The sequence below is a fragment of the Dasypus novemcinctus genome, chromosome 5 (assembly GCF_030445035.2).
Source record: "Dasypus novemcinctus isolate mDasNov1 chromosome 5, mDasNov1.1.hap2, whole genome shotgun sequence".
In the NCBI taxonomy this organism is placed as follows: Eukaryota; Metazoa; Chordata; class Mammalia; order Cingulata; family Dasypodidae; genus Dasypus; species Dasypus novemcinctus.
Window position 1 is genome coordinate 114662689 of NC_080677.1, and position 12866 is coordinate 114675554.

The window sequence follows — 12866 nt, forward strand, 5'->3', positions numbered from 1 at the left end:
AGGCAAGAAGACAAACAAAGTTTGTTCCATATTTTAAGTGGTTAGGGCACATAAGAAGGCAAATTCTTTTTTAAAATTATGTCATCTATTTTTGATGTAAAGAACAATGGTTCCATTTTCACAAAATAAGATACATGTAAATCTAGGAGATTTTAAAAGATTACCTCCTAATAATGAATGTGTTTATTCCTACCTGGTGGAACAGGATGCTATGCAAGTCAGTAATAAACAAATTAACTGATACAGAATAGCAGGGATGCCTTTAAATTTAATACGTAAATGCAACATCTTATCCTTCTCCCCCTGGAAAAAGAGCAAAAGGGTCATTTTACCTTAAGTGTTCTGCCATCTACCACCACATTGTTGACACACTGTATGGCTCTGAGGGCATCTTCTGACCGGATATAGGTTACATAAGCACTGGCACTTGGACCCTAAAGTGAAAACATCCCATCCCACTTTGATTAACTTCAGACGACACAAAATATTTAAAAATAAAGTAAAAGAAACTTCTCTGGCAACCTGCCTAGGGAATTCCAAAGGTCTTTATTACTACTATTCTTAATAATAATAATAATTTGAAGTAGTAGTAGTTTTGTTTAAACAGTATATTAGCTCATTTAAAAGAAATGACACTTAATGAATTTTATCTCATTTTAAGTAGACTATAATATATAACAAAATTTAACCTTTTGCTTGGCATTTATTTAAGTCTTTTAACAAGTTTATCAAGGTTAGAAGAAAAAAAAGTTGGAATTTTGAAGTAAAAAATAAGATTTGAAGACACTGTGCCAAATTATGTTCTCTCCAAAATAACTGCATTTTGCACGAGTATTCCATCTACTAAACCAGCACAACAAAGATGTTCTATTAAGTTTAAAAGTCACTGTCTAATTATTACACTGCCTGGTAACAGACTGAACTCTGTCTCTCCTTCACCCATCACAAACGTTAGTATTACTATCAATTCACTCTGAAGTCCTAGAAGAGTCAAATGAACTCTAAAAAGTCCCCAATTCCACCAGTAGAGGGCACTACACTGCTGAGGTCCTTGACACTCAAGCTTTTCTAATCACAGAAAGCAAGTCTTCCTTCTGAACAGCCCAGGTCAAGCCCAGACCATAGTCAGGAAAGACAAAAATCCCTCTAATTAGTTACCTGTGAGCCTGCATATGATGTGCTATTATTGATGACAACTTTATGTATTTTACCAAACTTCCCAAAATATTCTGGTCGTTTTAAAACCTATAAAAGAAGAAGAAATAAGGTATAAACTATCTCCATTTTCATCAACTTTATCCTTATAATGGCGACATTCAATCATCTCTCTTTGGTGAAAGGAAATAGTAATTTTTAAAGATTCTAATAAATGTAACTAAATGACAATTAGTGTGGACAGCCTACAGTGAATCATCAACAGAGTCTAAAAACCTGTTCTTTATCAACCCACTGAAGAGAATCTGAGATTCACTAGGTTTGATAGCATATACTGTGTTGTAATACCTACACCAGTAATCTTTAGGATCTTACCTTCACAGTATTCTTAAGCACAAAACAAAGCCATATTAACCATATTTTCATTAATAGATGATCCTTATAAGAAAGTAATTCTCAAAACAATGACCAAAATTATATCTTAAAGACAGACCTATGAATTCAAGGACAGATGTTAAGCAGACACAGTTAATAATATTTAATAGACTATGTTAAAACATTGTTTTATAAATCAAAGATTCCAAACTTAACAGAGTACTCCCTCAATCTTTATGCTTTATGATTTATCACTATATAAATATTTAGTTTTCTTATGTTGAGCTTTATTCAATACTACTATCTCAATTGTCTCCTGTTGTTTTCTGTTTTCTGTTTTATTTTAACCTTTCTGTTTCTAGTAAATAACATTTGGGGGGGAAATTAATGTATTTCTTTCTCTATTACCTGATGACTTCTTGGTAGTGACTTCCCCTCACGCTTATTATATCGTTTGCTTTACTCTGTGATCACTATATGCATTCTTTTAGCTTGTCTTCCAAACTTACTTAACCTTGGCTAATTTTACCAGTATGTAACTTGTTACAAAAATCTCTCCCATAATTTGTCCACTTCCTAGAATTTATCTATAGACCTATTGTTCTTACAATCTCTCCAAATAGCAAGTTCTCTATTTAAGTGAGCCTACAAACAAATTCCATATTACATGTAAATATAAAGCATTCTCTGTTTTGACATACACTGAATTTACAGAAAGGCAAGTAATCTGTAATTAAGAGAAGACTACACGTGCTTTGTTTGAAATTTTATTAAGATTTGTTTCAGAAAAATCACATCATTGGCATTTCCTGGTAACTGAGTTGCCAATTAATATACCTGTATCAGTGTACATTTGTAGTTATGACATTCAAAGTGATTCTACAAATAGGTACAAGCACTTCATTACTTCATTACATAGTCTAAAAGTAGTGCTTCCCTAACTTGAATACATGCACAATCATGTGAGGATCTAGTAAAAATGCTGATTAGCAAGTCTGGGATAGGGTTTGAGAGTTTGCATGATGACCTCCCAGGTGATACCAATACTATCAGTCCAGAGACCACATCTTTGAGTGGCAAGGTTCTAGAGTAGCAATGCCCAAACAAGCAAATGTTAGAACATCATTTTAATAATTAATTTCCTTTTATTTCTTCTTTTTATTACAGATAGGGAAGTATATTTTATTTTCTTAAAATATGTGTGCAACAGACCACATTATCAAAGAAGTCATTTTATGAAAGTCAAGGATTATTAAAAATATTAGTTTAAAAAATAGGCACTGAGTGTGATAGGGTTGAAGACCACTGGTGTAAGGATACAGATGCTGGACTATCTTAAGGTGTAACACCTTCATAACAACATAAGACTTATAAATATTCACACTGATATATCCACATTGCAGCTAGAATATTTTTAAGGCACAAATCTGACCATGTCACTCCTTGTTCTTCAAGGACATTCAACAGCTTCCCACTGCCTTTAAGATAAAATTCAAACTCCTTAGCATGGTTAGAAAGTCCTTCATGATTTTACCACTTACCTCTCCAGCCTCATCTCTCATCATTTGCAATTTAATCTTCCAGCCAAACAAATCACTTGCAGGCAGAGTTTTTTCTCCTTCAGAAGCGTATGCATAGTTCCTATGCCAGAAGCACCTTATCCCAAGGTAACAGAAGTGTGCATACCTTCCCACAAGGTTAGGGACCATTCTTTGAACCTCCATGCCACACAGCACTTGTCATAGTATACTATTACTTTTATAAATATAAACTCCTTCACAGCAGAGATTATAGTGTTCATTCCAGTATGCTCAATGTCTTACATAGTGCCAGACACACTGCAGGATACTGAATAAATGCTTAATTAAAGAATGAACTGTCTTAGCCTTGAACAAATAGTAGTACCTGGATATAGAACACTGACAGGCCTCAAAGTATTAGAAATGGGTTGCCAAGAAAGGAGAAATTCAAAGCATTTAAACTTTTCATATTAAGTTGTACAATTCAAATTCTACCTAAAAATAACAGTCAACTAGCAAAACTGTATTCCAGTGAATAATGGGAATCAGGAGTAGGCAAAACACCCTTCATAAGAGCATGTTATCTATATACCTAGTGTCATATATTTACTTCACAGTGAGCAAGTTTTTGTATTAACATGGAATATAAAAGGTTAAGTGACAGAATGATAAATACCCAATGGTAAGCTTACTGACTAAAATGTGTTACTGTTTATTCTTTGGGAACACAGTCAAATGTTCATGGACACTACAGAGAAAAACAAAACCTTGGTAATTAGATGCATGGATGAATGATAAATAGATGAATGGATAAATAAACAGATGAATGACTGGCCAATCATCAGTATAGAATATACTGAAATAGGACTTTTAGGACCGACCTGGGGGCTGTGGGGGGAGGGACCTGGCCTTCTATGAAACATCTCTGTGATCATAGGCAAACCACAACTTCCCTGTGCCTCAGTTTCTCATTTGTAAAATGAAATAGCTGCATCTTTAAAACATTTCAGGGAAGTGGATGTGGCTCAACTGATAGAGCGTCTGCCTACCATATGGGAGGCCCAGGGTTCAATACCCAGGGCCTCCTGACCCATGTGATGGGCTGGCCCACGCACAGTGCTGCCACACGTAAGGAGTGCTGTGCCACTCAGGGATGCCCCCCATGTAGGTGTTCCCCACGTGCAAGGAGTGCACCCCACAAGAAGAGCTGCCCTGTGAGAAAAGTGCAGCCTGCCCATGAGTGGCACCGCACACATGGAGAATTGACACAGCAGGATGATGCAACAAAAAGAGACACAGAGGAAGCGGATTTGGTTCAACGGATAGAGCATTTGCCTACAACATGGGAAGTCCAGGGTTCACACCCAGGGCCTCCCACCTCATGTGATGAACTGGCCCACGTGTAGTGCTAATGCACGCCCCACACGCAAGGAGTGTGCCCCATAAGGAAAGCCACCCAGCGCGAAAAAAATGCAGCCTGCCCAGGAGTGGAACCGCACACATGGAGAGCTGATGCAGCAAGATGACACAACAAAAAGAGACACAGGGGAAGCGGACTTGGATAAGGCGTCTGCCTACCACATGGGAGGTCCACAGTTCAAACCCCGGGCCTCCTCGACCCGTATGGAGCTGGCCCACGCTCAGTGCTCATGCGCGCAAGGAGTGCCATGCCACGCAGGGGTGTCCCCCGCGTAGGCGAGCCCCACGCGCAAGGAGTGAGCCTCATAAGGAAAGCTGCCCAGCGCGAAAGAAAGTGCAGCCTGCCTAAGAATGGCGTCGCACACACAGAGAGCTGACACAGATGACGCAACAAAAATAAACACAGATTCCCAGTGCCGCTGATAAGGATAGAAGCGGTCATAGAAGAACATACAGGGAATGGACAGAGAGATTTGACAACTGGGGGCAAAGGGGACAGAAATAAATAAAATAAATCTTAAAAAAAAAAAAAAAGAGAGACAAAGATTCCAGGTGCCACTGACAAGAATACAAGCAGACACAGAAGAACACACAGTGAATGGATACAGACAGCAGACAACTGAGGGGGTGGGCAAGGAAAGGGGAAATTTAAAAAAAAAAGAGAGACACAGATTCCCGGTGCTGTCTGACAAGGAAGCAAGTGGACAAAGAAGAACACACAGCAAATGGACAGAGAGAGCAGAGGAATGGGGGTGGGGGGAGAAATAAATAAATAAATCTTAAAAAAAAAAAAATTATAGCTCCTGAAACCTGCTCTCTCTGGCCACCAAACATACACGGGACATGCTAGTTCTTATTTGGTGCCTAAGTAACCCCTATTCATTCTTCAAGCATGACCTTAATCAGAAAAAGGGGACTTTTCCTGAATCCCTACACAAGCTAAATACCCTACTATTTATGTTCCCAAAGAGCCCTGTACTTATCTTTTTATAAATGCTGAGCACACTTTTAATTAATTTGTCTTCCCTACCAGCCTGTAAGTTCCTTAAGAGTAAAGACTGTATCTAGCTTGTTAGCTACTTTACCAAAGTTCTGGAATGGGGCAAATATTCAATAATTAATTAGCTGAATGAAAGTACTAAATGCCTACAATCTCCAATTTCAGGACTTAGTAGATCATCATCATCACCTCTAATTTAATATTATCCTATTATCTTCTAAGATATTTTCTTTTGACAAATAAATTAATACATTTAATAATCAATCTTGGCGTGAAGCTTTCTGATACACAAAAACTACTTTCAACATAAGCTTTAATTCTAAATTCTCCTGTTCTGTCAATCAGAATTCAGTCATATATCAAACTGTTCATCATCCAAAGGTAAATAAAGTGTAGACACTGTCTTGAACTTGTACTAACAACATGAAATTCCTCTGACTTTTCTAGTAAAATGAACATTAAGTTTCCAAAAATTGAAAGTGTTTACAGATAAAAGAAAAAAATTTTAATGACATTATTCAATCATGGTAGTACATAATATGTAACAAAACACGGTATGAGCTCCCTAGGCTCTGAGGGGAAATAAATGAGAGAAATCAATGCATAAGAAAATTCATTCTCCTCCCACAAAGCAAAAATGATTTTAACCAGTACCTTTTGGGCGTATACTTGGACCTGAGCATGCACACGCGCTCTCTCTCTCTCTCTCACTAGTCACCACACAGATTAAGGTTTTCTGTATTACAGTTCTTCAGATTAATCTTACTGGAGTCATGTTCTTTTAAGTAGAAGAAATCTCTATAAGTAAACTAAAATTCATACCACTTATAAATTATGAACATGAACTCAAAGAAGCAGAAAACTGCTTTAGTGTCCCAGCTTCTAAAACAATACCATACAATAAGTTGATTTAAACAACTGGAATTTATTGGCTAATGATTTTGAGGCTAGGAAAAGCCTAAAATCAACACTTGACAAGGCTATCTCCCTAAAGACTGTGTTCTTCTGGGGCTGGCTTTTCCATCACTTGCCAGCATTTTTTCTTTAATCTTCCAGGTCCTGCTGATTTCCAGCTTTTGGCTGCTCTCCATGGCTTCTTCCTTCTGGGCCCAATTTCCTTTGTTTATGAGGACTTCAGCCATATTGGATTAAGACCCACCCTTCATTCAGTATGGGTGCACCTTAACTAATAACATCTTCAAAGGTCTTATTTACAAATGAATTTACACACACAGGACCATTCACTGGGAGCTGAACATGCCTTATGTGGGAGACATGATTCAATCCCCAACGGTCCACCCTCTGGACCCCCAAAGACATATTCTTCAAATACAATCATTCCATCACAACACCCCAAAAGTCTTAAGTTATGTTAGAACAATGCTAAGCACAAAGTCTCATCAAAATCAGTTATGGGTGTGGTCAGGCCCAAGGCAAAATTCCTGTTTCAAGGACCCTACAAAACAAGTTATATATCCACTTACAATAAACAATCGCATAGACAAACCTTCTCATTCTAGAAAGAAGAAATTGGAAGAAAAACAGGGGTCACAGGTCCCAAACAAGTCCAAAACCCAGAAGGACACACTCTATTAAATTTCTAAGAGATATCTGTAGCTTGCTTCTTTTTTTTCTTTTTTTAGAATTATATTTCTTTTTTTGGACTTGGCTCCACCACTGGATCACAGTATCATCATTGTTGCGACCAGAAAGACACATTTATTGAAGCCTAAACTTAGTTACCATGCTACTCTACGGGAATACAAGGAATTTTAAAGTAGGCTGTTGTCCTCGAAGGGTGTGCAGTTTTTGTTTTTTTTTTTTTGTCTTTTAGCTTGCTTCTTTGTCCTCCCAGCCTGATGGAGAGAGTTCCAAACTTTCAAGAGTTTGCACAGCACCATGCACTCCCCAAACACTGAGGTGAATACCCCACCATCTCCAAGCACTGGGGTGGCAATACTCTCCTTAATAAGTGGGGTGCAAGGCCTGCACCCCCAAGCACAGAGGCAGACCTACCCTTCCACACACTTGGGTGGGCCTGTACTCTTGGCCCAAGGAGATCTCTTCAGTTCAGAACTTTGCAAGCAGTTGGGTACAAACTATAAAACAACAGAACTTTCCACAGATCCTTCCTAGACAACTGCATTTCTAATCCTGACGTCTACTGAGATGTCTGACAGGATCCATGTTTAGCCACACTCTCTTTAGCACAGTTATTCAATTAAACAATCATGTGGAGCCCTGTTCTCTGGGGACTCATTTCCTGAAAGCTCATGGAGGGTCCTGATTAAGAAACTTTTGGTCATAGTCTCAAAGTATGCCATTTGGAAATGCCAAGAAATTTCAAAATCATCAATTTCTGGCTTCTTTGTGCTTAAAAGTTCAGTTCTCAGCTTATCTCTTTCTTTTCACATTTTACTACAAGTTGCAAGGAGAAACCAGGCTACACCTTCCACACTTAGCTTGAAAATCTCCTCAACTAAATATCCAAGTTCATCACTTCCAAGTTCTGCCTTCTATCAAACATCAGAATACAATTTTGCCACATTCTTTGCCACTTTATAAGAAAGATCATCTTCCTTTGATTTCCAATAAAACATTTATCATTTCCTCCTAAGGCTTCCCAGAACTACCTTTAACATCCATGTTGCCATGAACATTCTCCATTTCTTTCAATATTTTCTTCAAGGCTATCTAGGCTTTTTCGATTAAGTACCTCATAATTCTCCCAGCCTCAACCCATTACCTAATTCCAAAGCTGTTCCCATATTTTAGGTATTTGTAATAGCAGCACCCCACTTTGCAGTATCAAAAACTGTTTTAGTTTCCATCTACTAAAATACCATTTAATAAGTGGTGTAAACAATGGGAATGTATTGGCTCATGGTTTTGAGGGTAGGAGAAATCTAAAATTGAGGCCATTTGCAAAGTGATCCTCCTTCCTCCTCCCTGATGACTACAGTGTTCTGGGACTGGCTGCCAATGATCCGTGGTCTCTGGTTTTCCATCACATGGCAGTTTATCTTCTTTCTTTTTTGGGTCCCACTCTCTTATAGCTTCTGGTTGCTCCCTTTGGTTCCTCTTTCTTTGTCCAATTTTTTACTTATTAGGACTGTAGTCTTACTGGATTAAGGTTCACCATCACTCAGTTTGGGCACACCTTAACTAATTACATCTTCAAAGGTCCTATTTACAAATGGGCTTACAATTACAGAACCAGGGTTTGGAACCTGAACATCCCTTTCGTGGGAAACATGATTCAATCCCCAAAAGAAGCATCAGATTCAAACCATGGCTTAATTTCTTCCAGTCCTTGTGTGCTACTCTGTATACCACCAAAAGAACTACAGCAGACCAGACCAGGATGCATGAACAAAAATAATTTCACCCATTTCTGAGAGTTCTCAAACCAAGGTAAAAGTTCCATTACTTTACTGGAGAAACAATATCGGAAAGAGAAAAGTAGATTCAAATCAATAAGATTTGTAGGAATAAATAGGGGCAGGTAAACAAAAGTAAGTAAATGAGAAGCAATCTCTCATCAGAAAGAGGCAGAGTTAAAAGAGAGGGATAGCAGCTTCTTCTGAACTCAGCTGAAGGCTAGGATAAGGCTCATCTCTCTCATCAGGGCTCATTTCTTTCTGGGTTCAGATGCTCTGGTCTCTTCACAAGGTCAGCTGTAGATGATCAGGCTCATCTCTCTTCCCAGGGCTGCAGGATCCTCTGTGTATCTTTTCTGAGAGTCTGTTTTTCCAGCCCACCAAGGGGGCTGGGACTCAACACTGAGTTGCACTCTAATGATATGGTTGAATCAAAACCCTAATCTTAAAATAATTTAATCAGACATCTCAGCTGAATCTAATACAATCAAAGGGTTATCATGCCCAGAGGAACAGACCAGTTTACAAACATAATCTCTCTTTTTGGAATTCATAAATAATATCAAACTGCTACAGATGGTAACCACCTCCACCAACCTCTGTTTAACATCCATATGAAAGACCTCATAACTGACATTTGTTCTGTATACCCTTATCCCAAATCCTTGTGACTGATGCCGGTTTGCTACCTCACCCCCGTCCTATTCAGCCCCTTAATGTTTATTAATGAAGGAGCCTGTGTCCAGCTCCCCCAATTATTCATTAGTACCCTGATGTTATAAAATATTAGAATTTTTGCAGATCAGGGAGGCAGTTTTGGGCTAGGAGGCCACTGTGCTCCATTGCTTGCTTGCACAATCAGTAAACTCTCTCTTTGAAACCCCAGGAAAAAAAAAAGAGGGATAAAAGGGTTGATGTAAAGTCATGGTGGTGTTCAAGGTTAACGGACATCAAAGGTCAGGTAGAGAGTCTGCCTGCCTTGGGAGTAAGTACTAGCCAAGGCTGAGTATAGGCCTAAAATGAGCTCTTTCTTTATACATCTTATTGAAGAATTCTTTTTCTGTAGGAACCCTAGGCATACCCCTTCAGCTCTGGAAAGAAAGTGGTCTTCTGAACCACATGCAGTCCATTACTGCCAGCATCCCTGGACCTAGGTCCTAGTAATTCTTGACTGCCTCCATTTTCACTGCCCATGATAGATTCTAAAAAGGTCTCCCCAACATTCTTCTCTAATGATCATGAAAGCTTCATAACCTAAACATATAGTAAACTCATCATCCTCAATAAATACTTACTATTCTCTCTAAATGAATTTTTGTTAAAAAAAATATTCTAGACTTTTTCAAACTCCCCCTTCTGGAACCATCAGCCCACCATCACTAAGTCTGAAGATTCCCACCTCCTTAAAAAAATTCACTACAGTCCTCCCTTCTGATTGGAACCATGATGAACTCTACCTCAAACCATTCTCAAGGAGTAGTTGTGGATGATCCCTACCATCTAGCTCTCTCCTACTGAAATAAATATTCTGGCTGTTAATCAGCTTCTATTTACCTTGCCAACAACTGAGTCAGCATCTCCTGGCATTTTATCAGAAATAAAAATTAGTAAATGAGAATCCAAGGCTCAAGGGAAGTATGAGTTCAATATTACTAAGGTTGGTAAGGGCAAGAGAGAAAAGAGAGAAAAAAAGGCTATTATCTCCCCTACACTCAAATGAGTGACAAAGACCTTAATCCATTAGCTCTCTTCATCAAATTCATCCTCTCTCCCTAAAACTGGCATAGAATGAAAGAGTTATGAATGATGACACAGTATAGCAGCACTTTAGAAAAACCAAGAATTACTTGAAGAATTTGGGCAGGATGAAAAACATAAGATCCCCAGTGGGTTCACGTATCTCTATCTCCACTGTTGGTTCTAAAATAGCTAATGAAGAGAGTTGAAAAAACAGTAGTAGTCATGACACATCTTAGCCTTTTAACAATAAAACAGAATCACTATCAAATTTTCACAAACTGTTACCACTAAAGGGAACTTAAGGGATCTAGTTCAGTTCCGTAGTTTCACAGCTGAAGAAACTGAGGACAAGAAAGATTAAAGATTAAGACACTTGCCTAAAATCACAACTGGTCATTGATGTATTAGTGATTACTACAGAGTTTCCCATTTTCTCCTACTAAATTTTAATATTTTCAAAGAAATCTGCAGTTGAGCAGGGCTAACTGTTATTTTCAAATAAGACAAGCACATAGAAAGAAAAATGTCAAGTTCAGAAAGAAACCAAAAGAAGACTTACCTCTGGGTCTGCTAGGCGCTGAGACAGACCCACAACAAAGACGAGGTTTTTTTGTACAACACGTACACTAGCCAAATGTTTGCGATTTTCTGATATTTTCTGTTTTCTCTCATTTTGTTTCTGTTTTTTCTCATTCTTTATCCTTTGCAGTTCTTCCTGGGAGAGTGGTTTATATACTGCTGGATCTTCTGGATATGGCTTTACATATAAAACAAACATAAAAGTTAGCATTAAATAAACAGAAGAACTTTATGAATAAAGATTAGCTAATTGTGGATGGTGGGTATTTGTGACATTGTCCTTTTTCTGAACTTTTAATGGTTTAAAAACGTCATTTAATAAAAGTTATATAAAACTACGTTTTAAATATTTAGTTTTCGGAGTTTAGCTAAAATTTTTAACACTACCAAAGATTTAAAAAAAAAAAGAAACCATGAAACCTTTATTTATTCCATAATTTAGATTAATATACCTGTTCTTTATCTCCCTACGAATTCTAAGTGCCATGAAGACAGAGTAAAATTCTCTCTCATCTTGGTACTCCCTACAGTGTCTAGCACACACATACAATTTACAGGAAGATTAAGCTTCTGAGGTGTTGTATAAGGGGCAAAGATGATAAATTATCTTGTATTCACTTATGCATCACTATCAATTTAATGAAAACCTATCATGTACTAGAAGACTAATAAAGTTATAGTGCTTGTTCTTCAACACAGTTCCACTCTAAGAGGCAGACAGATAATAAATAATACACAGATTAGGAGTTTGAATTTAGTTTCAACACTTACTGGCTGTGTGGTATTAGGTAAGTTATTTAAACTCCATACCTCAAAACCTCATGTAACATAAAAACAATCTCAAAGGATGATGTAAAGATAAAACAGCACTCATAAAGCATTTACTATAGACTGGCACATAGTAATCCCTCAATAAACACTAGCTATTACTCTGTGGCTTTATCTTTTCCTCCTCAGCATTATGACACTGTTTTCCATTCCTACTGCTAATGCCAGGGCTGCTTGTGGCCTGAAAAGGGGGCTGTAGAATGAGATTGCCTGATTTTGAATCTGGCTCACCCATTACTATTTGAGAGGCCCTGGCTAAGGTGTGTGACCGTTCTCATCTGCAATGGGAATTATAGTCCCCTCATCTGTAAAACTGGAATCATGGTACTTGATTCATATGTTGTTATAAGGGTTAAAAGCAATAAAACACAATGTGATTAAAACAGTGTTCTGCATGTAAGCATTCAATAAGTAAATCATTATTACTACTAACAATAAATATTGTTAATGATAAATGGAAGACGGGACATATTAAAAGCATTAATAACTAAAACTGGATATGAAGACATCACTGCTGGCACACTCCCCCATACTACAGACACTTTTGAATTCTCAGGCCTTTGGCCCGGTGGCTACAGACAAAGAGGACCCAGAGATCCAACTGCCAAAGAAAGGGGAGAGAAACAGACGCAGCCTAAGGCTGACCCAGCTTTTGACCCACAAATTTAGTCTGCTGTGTCCCATGAGACTTCTAGACCAGGTGGGGACATGCCACTGTTTTCCTTGGGAGCCAGCTTAGGACTAAAGAGATCCCAGAGGAAAGAGATCCAATTCTCTTCATCTCCCTCTCTACTGACCAGGACTGACTGCTGGGGACACAGAAGGGAATGGAATTACTTTCTACCCAGGAAAGTGAGGGGGCTGCCAGCA

General features: G+C 38.2%; 1 protein-coding gene across 7 annotated transcripts in view; it reads right to left on the reverse strand.

Annotated features, from left to right (window-relative positions):
• CNOT4 (CCR4-NOT transcription complex subunit 4) overlaps positions 1 to 12866 on the reverse strand; it is a 133825-nt gene that overhangs the window by 50217 nt on the left and 70742 nt on the right. For all 7 annotated transcript variants that reach the window (XM_004470448.5, XM_004470446.5, XM_004470449.5 and 4 more), the window contains exons 3-5: positions 11149 to 11346; positions 1159 to 1245; positions 333 to 434 (exon numbers count right to left, since the gene is read on the reverse strand). In XM_004470448.5, the coding sequence (XP_004470505.2) occupies positions 333 to 434; positions 1159 to 1245; positions 11149 to 11346 (387 nt within the window). The remainder of the gene's footprint in view (positions 1 to 332; positions 435 to 1158; positions 1246 to 11148; positions 11347 to 12866) is intronic.